The sequence below is a fragment of the Vicia villosa genome, linkage group LG5 (assembly GCF_029867415.1).
Source record: "Vicia villosa cultivar HV-30 ecotype Madison, WI linkage group LG5, Vvil1.0, whole genome shotgun sequence".
Taxonomy (NCBI): Eukaryota; Viridiplantae; Streptophyta; class Magnoliopsida; order Fabales; family Fabaceae; genus Vicia; species Vicia villosa.
In genome coordinates this window covers 130,589,627-130,606,109 of record NC_081184.1, presented here as the reverse complement: position 1 = coordinate 130,606,109, position 16,483 = coordinate 130,589,627, and the positions used below count along the sequence as shown (strand labels likewise).

The 16,483-nt window shown below is 32.8% G+C and overlaps 3 protein-coding genes across 3 annotated transcripts; all 3 read right to left on the bottom strand.

The window, feature by feature from the left end:
- Window positions 1-1,686: 1,686 nt before the first annotated feature.
- Window positions 1,687-2,647, bottom strand: LOC131607353 (lipid transfer protein EARLI 1-like). The gene has a single exon (XM_058879368.1). The coding sequence runs from the start codon at window positions 2,604-2,606 to the stop codon at window positions 1,920-1,922; it is 687 nt and encodes a 228-aa protein (XP_058735351.1). The 5' UTR covers window positions 2,607-2,647; the 3' UTR covers window positions 1,687-1,919.
- A 2,426-nt stretch (window positions 2,648-5,073) lies between these two features.
- Window positions 5,074-6,034, bottom strand: LOC131607352 (lipid transfer protein EARLI 1-like). Its single transcript, XM_058879367.1, has one exon. The coding sequence runs from the start codon at window positions 5,991-5,993 to the stop codon at window positions 5,307-5,309; it is 687 nt and encodes a 228-aa protein (XP_058735350.1). The 5' UTR covers window positions 5,994-6,034; the 3' UTR covers window positions 5,074-5,306.
- Window positions 6,035-13,707: 7,673 nt separating this feature from the next.
- On the bottom strand, window positions 13,708-14,394 carry LOC131605447 (lipid transfer protein EARLI 1-like). Its single transcript, XM_058877797.1, has one exon. It carries the CDS (start codon window positions 14,392-14,394, stop codon window positions 13,708-13,710), a length of 687 nt encoding a protein of 228 aa, XP_058733780.1.
- Between the last annotated feature and the right edge of the window lie 2,089 nt (window positions 14,395-16,483).

Below are 16,483 nucleotides of genomic sequence, written 5' to 3'. Positions count from 1 at the left end.
TTCACTTTAGCAAATTTTAAATCAACTAAATGATAGCTAACATAAAATATATTTGATTTCATTAATATACTTTTTCCTATATCTTCATATAAACGTAATAAAGAAATTGCACCTTAGAAGAAAAACAATCACTTAAAGAAAATGTTGACACAATCCTCAATTCTATTGAATAAAAACATACATAAGTTGTCATAGAAAAAAACAATCAATCTACTGGGTGTCATAAACAATGTGAAAGGCAAGGTCCATGAAAGAGTCATCTGTAAAATATAGAACGAAACAGAAGGAAATATATGTCATAAAACTAATTATTGTAAAAATGATATGCCAGTGCGTTTACATTTTTATTTTACTAAGTTAATTCTTTATTAGGTATGTGTCATATTATTGCTAATCTTCCATCATATTGTATACATTTCGTTACATTTTGTAAAAAAAAATTCTTTTTTGCACTCATAAACAGTTATAAACCAACAACTTCTTCTGTATAATATAAATCACACACATTTCAATATGCTCTTTATTTTATTTGAAGTTCACTCATATGATTTTTATTTTTGATATTTATTTTAGTTCGATTTTCAAAGTCTTAAAGATATCAATTCTAAAAAAAATAGAAGCATTGAAATCGTAAAACTTGTTCTATATTATTCTAAATCATAATTTACTTTCTGTTAACGACTAGTAAAAAAATGCAATATTTACACACAATCGTTGACTATCAGCGCAAGCCACCTGATATGTAATGTAGTTTGGGAAATTGTGAGTTTGGTTAAGCATTGTTAAAGTGTTGAATGTTACACACCAATTTTTACATAATATAATTTCTATATACCGAACTTTTTACGAAAGGTCAAGAGTACGTCGTTAGATTAAAATAAAGGCAAATGGAAACTCTAGCATGAGGTTACCGGCCGCGAAAGCGTGTAAAAATAAAAAGGTAAATTAATCATCAACATAAAACAACTACACAAAAATAATTTTCCATTTAATTTCAATTTTTATCATGTTTCTACAATTTACTTACTTATTCTTATATATTTATTTATATTTAACCACGTTATTCATCAAGTTAAACTTTGTAATTTTTCCTATTGATGAAACCGGATATTTATTTCCATTCTTCTTCATGCCTTTAGCATAATAATGTCAAAACAACTTACCGAACCTTACCTTCATTATATAATAGTATATTATGACGATTTAGGGTGAGTTCCTTTGTCCTAATTTCTAAAATAACTTTCTAAGTGTATTTCCATATTTAATTTTTCATATAAAACCATTAGTTTTGGAGTTGAACTTATTGAATGATGCATAGCTAAACGAATGTAACAGTTTTGCTCAAGGGTCTAGATTAACAAATGAAACGGAAGAAATAATGCATGTGAATATAGGATGTTTCAATTATTGAATTTTAAAAAACTTATTAAAAATATTATAAGCTCTTTAAAAAAGTTGTCAAAACGCTTTAACTAAACTTATGTCAGTTGGGAGTATATACATTATTCTAATTCCTTTCATGGAGTAATAACACTAGTGTTTAATAGGAATAAGAAAAATATAACTCAAGAATGGCTTTAAGGTAATAAAAATATCTCATAAAGATCATACAAAATAAACACTTTAGAAATATCATAATATTATTAATAGATAATGAAGTCATTGAATTGCATAAACTATATGTCAATGAAAAATCTACTTCTTCATCATCTTTGACATCCAACAACTATCGACAAAGACAGCGTCTTCCATCGATATAATAATTAAACACAATAATACAAATATATATTTTAGTATTAATATAATGAACAGTTTTTATTTAGTAGAACTTATTTCGTTAATATAATATAATATAATAGGAATAGTCCATTGGTGATGGCGTGCATAAGCCATCATATCGATCATGCATTTTATTGGTCTTAACGGCTGCATTTGAAATTTGTAGGCATTTGACGCCCACATCGGTTCAAGATTAATTGCAAGGGAATGTTAAGATCAATAATGATGATTCCCAAGATATTAGCCTTAAGTGCAGCGCATAGACATATAGAGGCTTCGAGATCAATAAGACCATTGATGAGGTTGCAACAAGGCTTAGTATCTCGTCCAATCCCTACGTTCACAACATTCAACACATTGGCACAAACACTCAATCTTCCTATTTGACAAGTAGGTGACGTCGTAGGAGTTATCTTAGGCGGGGGTGTCAAATATCTTGGTGGTGGTGTGGAAGGAGAGATCATAGGGGGTGTTGCCGTAGGACTTGGCGGTGGTGTGGAAGGAGAGACTATGGGAGGTGTTGTCATAGGATTTGAAGGGGGTGCGGATGGATTTGTTGTAGGTGGTGGTGTAGTAGGACAAGGTGGTGCGATCGTCATAGTTGGTGGGGGTGTAGAAGGTTGCACGGAAGGAGGTACCATAGGTGGTGGTGTCATGAGATGGGGTGGTGGTGTCATTTGACTTGGTGGGAGTTTTGATGGAGGAGGTGGTGTTTTGGGATGAGTTGGTGGTGTCTTAGGATTTGGAGTGGAAGAGACAAGGGTTGAAGCAAAAATAAGATTAATGCAGAGAATTATAATGGACGCAATAGTATTGTTTGATTTCATTGTGCAGTTACGAGAGAAACTGTTGATTGCAATTTTAAATGAGAAATGTATTTAGTTGATGAATAATTTGGAGAAGTAAGGTCCAATATTTATAGGAAAAGATTTTGTTGTAGGTACAAATTTTTTTGTTAGATAAGATACTATAATTTGTATTATTTAGAGAATTAATTTCTAACTAACTATCCTTTAATTCATCTTGCCTAACTATGAAAGAAATATTTGACTTTGAGCGAATTGAAGTTATGTCTTTCACGGCTACAAGCATAGTATGATGTCATTTTAAGGGACTCAAACTATACAAAAAATAGTTCATTTTTGAAGAAGAAGAATAAAAAACAAACAAAATAAATTAATTTAGTTCAACTTGCTTTGAATTGAATTGATATATTTTCTTACTAGTTGCTATTGCAAATAAATACAATAAGAATCTTTGTAAAACACCATGCAAGAATAAAAAAAAGTTGACATTTTACATCGGAAACTTTTGAATCACCTCAATAGTTAAAAACATTTAACTTATAAGAAGTGGCAGTTAATTCTTTAAAAAAATATAGTTTGACTTTTATTAATAAAAATGTAATAGAAAGATAAGGATACAACAAATTGATACAAGAAAGTAGTCAAATTTAACAAATGTTAATACAAGAACCTAAAATAAATGACGAATTGCAAAATAAATATCCTAACATATTCCATTATATCAATTCAATCCATAATTAAGATATAAATTTAAACTATTCGACCGAAACATTTAATTTGCAACATTCTCTTTTTATATAATTCACTTTAGCAAATTTTAAATCAACTAAATGATAGCTAACATAAAATATATTTGATTTCATTAATATACTTTTTCCTATATCTTCATATAAACGTAATAAAGAAATTGCACCTTAGAAGAAAAACAATCACTTAAAGAAAATGTTGACACAATCCTCAATTCTATTGAATAAAAACATACATAAGTTGTCATAGAAAAAAACAATCAATCTACTGGGTGTCATAAACAATGTGAAAGGCAAGGTCCATGAAAGAGTCATCTGTAAAATATAGAACGAAACAGAAGGAAATATATGTCATAAAACTAATTATTGTAAAAATGATATGCCAGTGCGTTTACATTTTTATTTTACTAAGTTAATTCTTTATTAGGTATGTGTCATATTATTGCTAATCTTCCATCATATTGTATACATTTCGTTACATTTTGTAAAAAAAAATTCTTTTTTTGCACTCATAAACAGTTATAAACCAACAACTTCTTCTGTATAATATAAATCACACACATTTCAATATGCTCTTTATTTTATTTGAAGTTCACTCATATGATTTTTATTTTTGATATTTATTTTAGTTCGATTTTCAAAGTCTTAAAGATATCAATTCTAAAAAAAATAGAAGCATTGAAATCGTAAAACTTGTTCTATATTATTCTAAATCATAATTTACTTTCTGTTAACGACTAGTAAAAAAATGCAATATTTACACACAATCGTTGACTATCAGCGCAAGCCACCTGATATGTAATGTAGTTTGGGAAATTGTGAGTTTGGTTAAGCATTGTTAAAGTGTTGAATGTTACACACCAATTTTTACATAATATAATTTCTATATACCGAACTTTTTACGAAAGGTCAAGAGTACGTCGTTAGATTAAAATAAAGGCAAATGGAAACTCTAGCATGAGGTTACCGGCCGCGAAAGCGTGTAAAAATAAAAAGGTAAATTAATCATCAACATAAAACAACTACACAAAAATAATTTTCCATTTAATTTCAATTTTTATCATGTTTCTACAATTTACTTACTTATTCTTATATATTTATTTATATTTAACCACGTTATTCATCAAGTTAAACTTTGTAATTTTTCCTATTGATGAAACCGGATATTTATTTCCATTCTTCTTCATGCCTTTAGCATAATAATGTCAAAACAACTTACCGAACCTTACCTTCATTATATAATAGTATATTATGACGATTTAGGGTGAGTTCCTTTGTCCTAATTTCTAAAATAACTTTCTAAGTGTATTTCCATATTTAATTTTTCATATAAAACCATTAGTTTTGGAGTTGAACTTATTGAATGATGCATAGCTAAACGAATGTAACAGTTTTGCTCAAGGGTCTAGATTAACAAATGAAACGGAAGAAATAATGCATGTGAATATAGGAGGTTTCAATTATTGAATTTTAAAAAACTTATTAAAAATATTATAAGCTCTTTAAAAAAGTTGTCAAAACGCTTTAACTAAACTTATGTCAGTTGGGAGTATATACATTATTCTAATTCCTTTCATGGAGTAATAACACTAGTGTTTAATAGGAATAAGAAAAATATAACTCAAGAATGGCTTTAAGGTAATAAAAATATCTCATAAAGATCATACAAAATAAACACTTTAGAAATATCATAATATTATTAATAGATAATGAAGTCATTGAATTGCATAAACTATATGTCAATGAAAAATCTACTTCTTCATCATCTTTGACATCCAACAACTATCGACAAAGACAGCGTCTTCCATCGATATAATAATTAAACACAATAATACAAATATATATTTTAGTATTAATATAATGAACAGTTTTTATTTAGTAGAACTTATTTCGTTAATATAATATAATATAATAGGAATAGTCCATTGGTGATGGCGTGCATAAGCCATCATATCGATCATGCATTTTATTGGTCTTAACGGCTGCATTTGAAATTTGTAGGCATTTGACGCCCACATCGGTTCAAGATTAATTGCAAGGGAATGTTAAGATCAATAATGATGATTCCCAAGATATTAGCCTTAAGTGCAGCGCATAGACATATAGAGGCTTCGAGATCAATAAGACCATTGATGAGGTTGCAACAAGGCTTAGTATCTCGTCCAATCCCTACGTTCACAACATTCAACACATTGGCACAAACACTCAATCTTCCTATTTGACAAGTAGGTGACGTCGTAGGAGTTATCTTAGGCGGGGGTGTCAAATATCTTGGTGGTGGTGTGGAAGGAGAGATCATAGGGGGTGTTGCCGTAGGACTTGGCGGTGGTGTGGAAGGAGAGACTATGGGAGGTGTTGTCATAGGATTTGAAGGGGGTGCGGATGGATTTGTTGTAGGTGGTGGTGTAGTAGGACAAGGTGGTGCGATCGTCATAGTTGGTGGGGGTGTAGAAGGTTGCACGGAAGGAGGTACCATAGGTGGTGGTGTCATGAGATGGGGTGGTGGTGTCATTTGACTTGGTGGGAGTTTTGATGGAGGAGGTGGTGTTTTGGGATGAGTTGGTGGTGTCTTAGGATTTGGAGTGGAAGAGACAAGGGTTGAAGCAAAAATAAGATTAATGCAGAGAATTATAATGGACGCAATAGTATTGTTTGATTTCATTGTGCAGTTACGAGAGAAACTGTTGATTGCAATTTTAAATGAGAAATGTATTTAGTTGATGAATAATTTGGAGAAGTAAGGTCCAATATTTATAGGAAAAGATTTTGTTGTAGGTACAAATTTTTTTGTTAGATAAGATACTATAATTTGTATTATTTAGAGAATTAATTTCTAACTAACTATCCTTTAATTCATCTTGCCTAACTGTGAAAGAAATATTTGACTTTGAGCGAATTGAAGTTATGTCTTTCACGGCTACAAGCATAGTATGATGTCATTTTAAGGGACTCAAACTATACAAAAAATAGTTCATTTTTGAAGAAGAAGAATAAAAAACAAACAAAATAAATTAATTTAGTTCAACTTGCTTTGAATTGAATTGATATATTTTCTTACTAGTTGCTCTTGCAAATAAATACAATAAGAATCTTTGTAAAACACCATGCAAGAATAAAAAAAAGTTGACATTTTACATCGGAAACTTTTGAATCACCTCAATAGTTAAAAACATTTAACTTATAAGAAGTGGCAGTTAATTCTTTAAAAAAATATAGTTTGACTTTTATTAATAAAAATGTGTTGTGAAAAACGATGTCAAGAACAAAATATAAAAGGGAATTAGGGGAGATAAGGAGAACACGAGAATTGGTTATAACTGCTATTCTTTCACTTTCTCTTAAAACAAGATTACAAGTTTACAAGAATAACAAATAACCTCTCTCACCCTAAATTAGGATTTGCAGCTTAGCAATGATGAGAGACTAGTATGCTATTTATAATAAAACCTAACATACTAACTAATGGGCTTTTTCAGCAAGACCCATTACACAAGCCAACTTAATAAACAAGCTAACTTAACAAATTAGGGTTTAAACACTAAAACCTAATTTAACATGCTAACAACCCTAGCATCTTCGACATCTGCATGCTAGACCCATCTTCGACTACAGCATACACAATTCGACACCAGCATGTGAACAATCCTTCGACTTCATGCTTAACTCTGTCGAACTGTCGAACCAAAAAACTACCCTTCGACAATACTAGAGTTCGATCCAATATCTCACAAATCTCCACCTTGGACCTAACTCTACAACGTCAAGGAACAGACTAGCTTTCTTCACGCAGCTTTATCAACTGCATACAGTGGAAAAACTTGCAACTCGGCAATGTCTTGGTGATCATATCAGCAGCATTGTCTTCAGTCGAAACCTTCAGCACTTGCACTTCTCCACGCTCGATTACTCCTCTGACGAAATGCAGCCTCACATCAATGTGCTTAGTTCGCTCATGATAGGCTGAATTCTTCGACAGGTGTATTGCACTTTGACTATCACATTTAACAGTGATACCTCGACCTTGAAGTTTTAGCTCCTTCGCAAAACCTTCAAGCCACAGTGCTTCTTTCACAGCTTCAGTTAGGGCAATATACTCCGCTTCAGTGGTTGATAGAGCAACAACCTTCTGAAGTGTTGCTTTCCAACTAATTGCTGTACCAAACATAGTGAAAACATATCCAGAAATAGACTTTCTAGAATCCATACAACCTGCATAATCAGAGTCGACATATCCTTCTATTGCTGCTTTACTATCTTCACCCAAGGCTCCACCATAAATTAAGACTCTGTTTAGAGATCCATTTATATACCTTAGAATCCACTTCAATGCTTGCCAGTGAGCCTTTCCAGGATTCGCCATGTACCTGCTTACAAGACTTACTGCGTATGCTATGTCGGGTCTAGTACAGACCATAGCATACATCAAAGAACCAACTATATTAGCATATGGGATGCTATTCATATAGGCTCTTTCGACATCAGTACTGGGACACTGATCAATACTCAGCTTGAATTGAGGGTTTGTTGGAGTCACAACTGGCTTCGAATTCGACATACCAAACTTTTCAAGAATCTTCCGTAGATATGCCTCTTGAGATAGACATAACTTCGACTTCTTTCTATCTCTTCGAATGTCAATTCCAAGAATCCTGGAAGCTGCTCCCAGATCCTTCATATCGAACTCCTTATTGAGTTCAGCCTTCACCCTCATCACATCTTCAACATTGTTGCTTGCTATGAGAATATCATCCACATAAAGCAACAAAATAACAAATGAATTACCAGGTCGAAATCTGAAGTAAACGCAGTGGTCGAACTGACTTCTAATGAAACTTATGCGTGCCATGAACTTGTCGAATCTCCTATTCCACTGTCGAGGAGATTGTTTCAGCCCATACAAAGATCTCTTTAACTTGCAAACATAATCTTCCTTCCCCTTTTCGACATACCCTTCAGGTTGCCTCATCAGGATCGTTTCATCTAGATCACCATACAAGAACGCAGTCTTCACATCCATCTGTTCCAGTTCAAGATCGAACTGTGCCACCATGGCAAGCAACATTCGAATGGACCTATGCTTCACAACAGGAGAAAACACATCATTGAAGTCGACACCTTCTTTCTGAGTGAAACCCCTTGCAACTAACCTTGCCTTGTATCTTTTCGACGTCACTCCTTCAATTCCTTCCTTAAATTTGAAAATCCATTTACAGCTGACTAACCTTGCCCTAACAGGTTTCTTGATCAGTTCCCAAGTATGATTATCATGAAGAGATTTCATCTCATCATCCATGGCCTTCAGCCATTCAGTCTTATTTCGACTCCTCATAACTTCCTTATAGTCTCTAGGTTCTTCGTCTAGAACCTCACTTGCAGAGATTAAGGCATAAGCTATAAGATCTGCATATCCAAGTCTCTGAGGTGGCTTGATGACTCTTCTCGACCTATCTCTCGACAATAGGTAGTCATCGTCAGTTTCCTCAACTTCAGCATCTTCTGCTTCTTCTTCGACTTCATCTGGGATATGCAATTCAGCATCAACATGCTCCACCTCAACAGGAATCTCTACCTGTTCCAGCTCTTCGTCAGATGTTTCTGTACTTCGACCAGCATCATCAGTTTTCTTAAAAGCCATTTCAACTTCATTGAAAACTACATCTCGACTGGTGATACACCTCCTGTGACCTGGCTCTAGGCACCATAGCCTATAAGCTTTGACTCCATCAGGGTATCCCATGAACATGCATTTCAGAGCTCTAGGTTCGACCTTGTCTTGCCTAATGTGAGCATAGGCTACGCAGCCAAATACTCTCAGTTTGTCGAGATCTGGTGGATGTCCCGACCAAACTTCTTCAGGTGTCTTCATATCTAACGCTGTCGAAGGACATCTGTTTATCAGTTATGTTGCTGTCGAAACAGCCTCAGCCCAGAACACCTTCTTTAACCCCGCACTAGTCAACATGCATCTGACTCTCTCCAAAATAGTTCGATTAAATCTTTCAGCCAAACCATTTTGCTGTGGAGTACCTGCAGTAGTTCTGTGCCTTGCAATACCAGAGGCAGCACAAAAGCTGTCGAATGCCTCATTGCAAAATTCAAGGCCATTGTCGGTTCTCAACCTCTTGACCTTTCTGCCAGTCTGATTTTCAACCAGAGTCTTCCAACTTTTGAAATTCTCAAAAGTTTCATCCTTAGTCTTCTGGATGAATACCCATAATTTTCTGGAATAATCATCTACTATGGATAGAAAATACCTTGCTCCTGAATGTGATGGACACCTTGCAGGCCCCCAAAGATCAGCATGGATGTAATCAAGGGATCCATGTGTTCTTTGTTTGCCTTTGTTGAACTTCACTCTGCAAGATTTTCCAAGTACACAGGGTTCACAAAACTTCAGCTTTTCGACTTTGTCTCCACCAAGCAGATTTTGTTTCCCTAATTCGACCAGACCCCTTTCACTGACATGGCCCAATCTCATGTGCCAGATTTCTGTTTTCGACAAAGGTTTCGTGGATGCAACATTTGTCGAACCACTTACAACTTCAGCCTCAAGGGTATACAAGCCTTGTTTCTTCACGCCTCTCAAGACTTCCTTCGAACCCTTCATGACTCTTAGGATACTTTTCTCTCCTTGGAAAACATATCCTTTCTTGTCGAATTCACCAAGAGAAAGCAGATTTCTCTTCAAATCAGGAACATACCTGACTTCAGTCAACAACCTTATTGACTCATCATGGAGCTTGAATCTAACAGATCCAATACCTGCAATCTTGCAAGCCTTGTTGTTTCCCAGCAATACTGATCCACCATCTTGATCACATAATTCCTCGAACAGGTCTTTGTTTGGAGTCATGTGGCAAGTGCATCCTGAATCCATAATCCACTCTCTTCTCGAGTCACTGCTTGAAACTACAAGAACATCAGATGATTCAAAATCATCTTGAACAATGGCTGCATTGCCATTATCCTTACCTCCATGATCTTTCAGGCGTTCAGGGCACACCTTTCTTGTGTGACCCTCCTTCTTACAATGATAGCATCGAATGCCAGATGCTTCGCCACTGTAAGACTTCGACTGGCTTTTGCCCTTCTTGTCGAACTTACCATTCTTTCGTAAGAGTTTTCCTTTAACGGCCAAACCTTCACCAACAGTCGAAGGTTTATGCTCCTTTCGTTCATTCAAGTCCTTAGAGTACAAGGCTGATTGAACTTCTTCAAACGTCAGGGACTCCCTTCCATACAAGAGAGTTTCTTTGAAGTGAGCATGTGATCGAGGCAAAGAACACAATAGTAACAGCGCTTGATCTTCATCATCGATCTTCACATCAATATTTTCAAGATCAAGAATCAGCTTGTTGAACATATCCAACTGCTCAGCCAATACTTTGTCTTCAATCATCTTGAATGAATACAAAGCTTGCTTCAGGTAGAGTCGATTTACCAGCGATTTGGTCATATACAAACTTTCAAGTTTCACCCATAACCCTGATGCCGTCGTCTCCTTTGATACCTGCCGGAGAACCTTATCACCAAGGCTCAACAAAATTGCGCTGTGTGCTTTCTCGATCATATTCGTCTTCTCCGCTGCCGTCAATTCTGCATTCATGGCTGCCTCTCCCTTCAACGCTTCCAAACAACCCTGCTGAACCAGTAGGGCTTTCATCTTCAAGCGCCACAGACCGAAATCATTCACTCCGGTGAACTTTTCAATCTCATACTTTGTTGAAGGCATCTTCTCCACGCTCACCGCACCAATTTGTTGTGAAAAACGATGTCAAGAACAAAATATAAAAGGGAATTAGGGGAGATAAGGAGAACACGAGAATTGGTTATAACTGCTATTCTTTCACTTTCTCTTAAAACAAGATTACAAGTTTACAAGAATAACAAATAACCTCTCTCACCCTAAATTAGGATTTGCAGCTTAGCAATGATGAGAAACTAGTATGCTATTTATAATAAAACCTAACATACTAACTAATGGGCTTTTTCAGCAAGACCCATTACACAAGTCAACTTAATAAACAAGCTAACTTAACAAATTAGGGTTTAAACACTAAAACCTAATTTAACATGCTAACAACCCTAGCATCTTCGACATCTGCATGCTAGACCCATCTTCGACTACAGCATACACAATTCGACACCAGCATGTGAACAATCCTTCGACTTCATGCTTAACTCTGTCGAACTGTCGAACCAAAAAACTACCCTTCGACAATACTAGAGTTCGATCCAATATCTCACAAAATGTAATAGAAAGATAAGGATACAACAAATTGATACAAGAAAGTAGTCAAATTTAACAAATGTTAATACAAGAACCTAAAATAAATGACGAATTGCAAAATAAATATCCTAACATATTCCATTATATCAATTCAATCCATAATTAAGATATAAATTTAAACTATTCGACCGAAACATTTAATTTGCAACATTCTCTTTTTATATAATTCACTTTAGCAAATTTTAAATCAACTAAATGATAGCTAACATAAAATATATTTGATTTCATTAATATACTTTTTCCTATATCTTCATATAAACGTAATAAAGAAATTGCACCTTAGAAGAAAAACAATCACTTAAAGAAAATGTTGACACAATCCTCAATTCTATTGAATAAAAACATACATAAGTTGTCATAGAAAAAAACAATCAATCTACTGGGTGTCATAAACAATGTGAAAGGCAAGGTCCATGAAAGAGTCATCTGTAAAATATAGAACGAAACAGAAGGAAATATATGTCATAAAACTAATTATTGTAAAAATGATATGCCAGTGCGTTTACATTTTTATTTTACTAAGTTAATTCTTTATTAGGTATGTGTCATATTATTGCTAATCTTCCATCATATTGTATACATTTCGTTACATTTTGTAAAAAAAAATTCTTTTTTTGCACTCATAAACAGTTATAAACCAACAACTTCTTCTGTATAATATAAATCACACACATTTCAATATGCTCTTTATTTTATTTGAAGTTCACTCATATGATTTTTATTTTTGATATTTATTATAGTTCGATTTTCAAAGTCTTAAAGATATCAATTCTAAAAAAAATAGAAGCATTGAAATCGTAAAACTTGTTCTATATTATTATAAATCATAATTTACTTTCTGTTAACGACTAGTAAAAAAATGCAATATTTACACACAATCGTTGACTATCAGCGCAAGCCACCTGATATGTAATGTAGTTTGGGAAATTGTGAGTTTGGTTAAGCATTGTTAAAGTGTTGAATGTTACACACCAATTTTTACATAATATAATTTCTATATACCGAACTTTTTACGAAAGGTCAAGAGTACGTCGTTAGATTAAAATAAAGGCAAATGGAAACTCTAGCATGAGGTTACCGGCCGCGAAAGCGTGTAAAAATAAAAAGGTAAATTAATCATCAACATAAAACAACTACACAAAAATAATTTTCCATTTAATTTCAATTTTTATCATGTTTCTACAATTTACTTACTTATTCTTATATATTTATTTATATTTAACCACGTTATTCATCAAGTTAAACTTTGTAATTTTTCCTATTGATGAAACCGGATATTTATTTCCATTCTTCTTCATGCCTTTAGCATAATAATGTCAAAACAACTTACCGAACCTTACCTTCATTATATAATAGTATATTATGACGATTTAGGGTGAGTTCCTTTGTCCTAATTTCTAAAATAACTTTCTAAGTGTATTTCCATATTTAAATTTTCATATAAAACCATTAGTTTTGGAGTTGAACTTATTGAATGATGCATAGCTAAACGAATGTAACAGTTTTACTCAAGGGTCTAGATTAACAAATGAAACGGAAGAAATAATGCATGTGAATATAGGATGTTTCAATTATTGAATTTTAAAAAACTTATTAAAAATATTATAAGCTCTTTAAAAAAGTTGTCAAAACGCTTTAACTAAACTTATGTCAGTTGGGAGTATATACATTATTCTAATTCCTTTCATGGAGTAATAACACTAGTGTTTAATAGGAATAAGAAAAATATAACTCAAGAATGGCTTTAAGGTAATAAAAATATCTCATAAAGATCATACAAAATAAACACTTTAGAAATATCATAATATTATTAATAGATAATGAAGTCATTGAATTGCATAAACTATATGTCAATGAAAAATCTACTTCTTCATCATCTTTGACATCCAACAACTATCGACAAAGACAGCGTCTTCCATCGATATAATAATTAAACACAATAATACAAATATATATTTTAGTATTAATATAATGAACAGTTTTTATTTAGTAGAACTTATTTCGTTAATATAATATAATATAATAGGAATAGTCCATTGGTGATGGCGTGCATACGCCATCATATCGATCATCCATTTTATTGGTCTTAACGGCTGCATTTGAAATTTGTAGGCATTTGACGCCCACATCGGTTCAAGATTAATTGCAAGGGAATGTTAAGATCAATAATGATGATTCCCAAGATATTAGCCTTAAGTGCAGCGCATAGACATATAGAGGCTTCGAGATCAATAAGACCATTGATGAGGTTGCAACAAGGCTTAGTATCTCGTCCAATCCCTACGATCACAACATTCAACACATTGGCACAAACACTCAATCTTCCTATTTGACAAGTAGGTGACGTCGTAGGAGTTATCTTAGGCGGGGGTGTCAAATATCTTGGTGGTGGTGTGGAAGGAGAGATCATAGGGGGTGTTGCCGTAGGACTTGGCGGTGGTGTGGAAGGAGAGACTATGGGAGGTGTTGTCATAGGATTTGAAGGGGGTGCGGATGGATTTGTTGTAGGTGGTGGTGTAGTAGGACAAGGTGGTGCGATCGTCATAGTTGGTGGGGGTGTAGAAGGGTGCACGGAAGGAGGTACCATAGGTGGTGGTGTCATGAGATGGGGTGGTGGTGTCATTTGACTTGGTGGGAGTTTTGATGGAGGAGGTGGTGTTTTGGGATGAGTTGGTGGTGTCTTAGGATTTGGAGTTGAAGAGACAAGGGTTGAAGCAAAAATAAGATTAATGCAGAGAATTATAATGGACGCAATAGTATTGTTTGATTTCATTGTGTAGTTACGAGAAAAACTGTTGATTGCAATTTTAAATGAGAAATGTATTTATTTGATGAATAATTTGGAGAAGTAAGGTCCAATATTTATAGGAAAAGATTTTGTTGTAGGTACAAATTTTTTTGTTAGATAAGATACTATAATTTGTATTATTTAGAGAATTAATTTCTAACTAACTATCCTTTAATTCATCTTGCCTAACTATGAAAGAAATATTTGACTTTGAGCGAATTGAAGTTATGTCTTTCACGGCTACAAGCATAGTATGATGTCATTTTAAGGAACTCAAACTATACAAAAAATAGTTCATTTTTGAAGAAGAAGAATAAAAAACAAACAAAATAAATTAATTTAGTTCAACTTGCTTTGAATTGAATTGATATATTTTCTTACTAGTTGCTATTGCAAATAAATACAATAAGAATCTTTGTAAAACACCATGCAAGAATAAAAAAAAGTTGACATTTTACATCGGAAACTTTTGAATCACCTCAATAGTTAAAAACATTTAACTTATAAGAAGTGGCAGTTAATTCTTTAAAAAAATATAGTTTGACTTTTATTAATAAAAATGTAATAGAAAGATAAGGATACAACAAATTGATACAAGAAAGTAGTCAAATTTAACAAATGTTAATACAAGAACCTAAAATAAATGACGAATTGCAAAATAAATATCCTAACATATTCCATTATATCAATTCAATCCATAATTAAGATATAAATTTAAACTATTCGACCGAAACATTTAATTTGCAACATTCTCTTTTTATATAATTCACTTTAGCAAATTTTAAATCAACTAAATGATAGCTAACATAAAATATATTTGATTTCATTAATATACTTTTTCCTATATCTTCATATAAACGTAATAAAGAAATTGCACCTTAGAAGAAAAACAATCACTTAAAGAAAATGTTGACACAATCCTCAATTCTATTGAATAAAAACATACATAAGTTGTCATAGAAAAAAACAATCAATCTACTGGGTGTCATAAACAATGTGAAAGGCAAGGTCCATGAAAGAGTCATCTGTAAAATATAGAACGAAACAGAAGGAAATATATGTCATAAAACTAATTATTGTAAAAATGATATGCCAGTGCGTTTACATTTTTATTTTACTAAGTTAATTCTTTATTAGGTATGTGTCATATTATTGCTAATCTTCCATCATATTGTATACATTTCGTTACATTTTGTAAAAAAAAAATTCTTTTTTGCACTCATAAACAGTTATAAACCAACAACTTCTTCTGTATAATATAAATCACACACATTTCAATATGCTCTTTATTTTATTTGAAGTTCACTCATATGATTTTTATTTTTGATATTTATTTTAGTTCGATTTTCAAAGTCTTAAAGATATCAATTCTAAAAAAAATAGAAGCATTGAAATCGTAAAACTTGTTCTATATTATTCTAAATCATAATTTACTTTCTGTTAACGACTAGTAAAAAAATGCAATATTTACACACAATCGTTGACTATCAGCGCAAGCCACCTGATATGTAATGTAGTTTGGGAAATTGTGAGTTTGGTTAAGCATTGTTAAAGTGTTGAATGTTACACACCAATTTTTACATAATATAATTTCTATATACCGAACTTTTTACGAAAGGTCAAGAGTACGTCGTTAGATTAAAATAAAGGCAAATGGAAACTCTAGCATGAGGTTACCGGCCGCGAAAGCGTGTAAAAATAAAAAAGGTAAATTAATCATCAACATAAAACAACTACACAAAAATAATTTTCCATTTAATTTCAATTTTTATCATGTTTCTACAATTTACTTACTTATTCTTATATATTTATTTATATTTAACCACGTTATTCATCAAGTTAAACTTTGTAATTTTTCCTATTGATGAAACCGGATATTTATTTCCATTCTTCTTCATGCCTTTAGCATAATAATGTCAAAACAACTTACCGAACCTTACCTTCATTATATAATAGTATATTATGACGATTTAGGGTGAGTTCCTTTGTCCTAATTTCTAAAATAACTTTCTAAGTGTATTTCCATATTTAATTTTTCATATAAAACCATTAGTTTTGGAGTTGAACTTATTGA

Coding starts and splice junctions, on each gene's coding strand:
- LOC131607353 (XM_058879368.1), bottom strand. CDS start 2,606: ATGAAATCAAACAATACTATTGCGTCCATTATAATTCTCTGCATTAAT.
- LOC131605447 (XM_058877797.1), bottom strand. CDS start 14,394: ATGAAATCAAACAATACTATTGCGTCCATTATAATTCTCTGCATTAAT.
- LOC131607352 (XM_058879367.1), bottom strand. CDS start 5,993: ATGAAATCAAACAATACTATTGCGTCCATTATAATTCTCTGCATTAAT.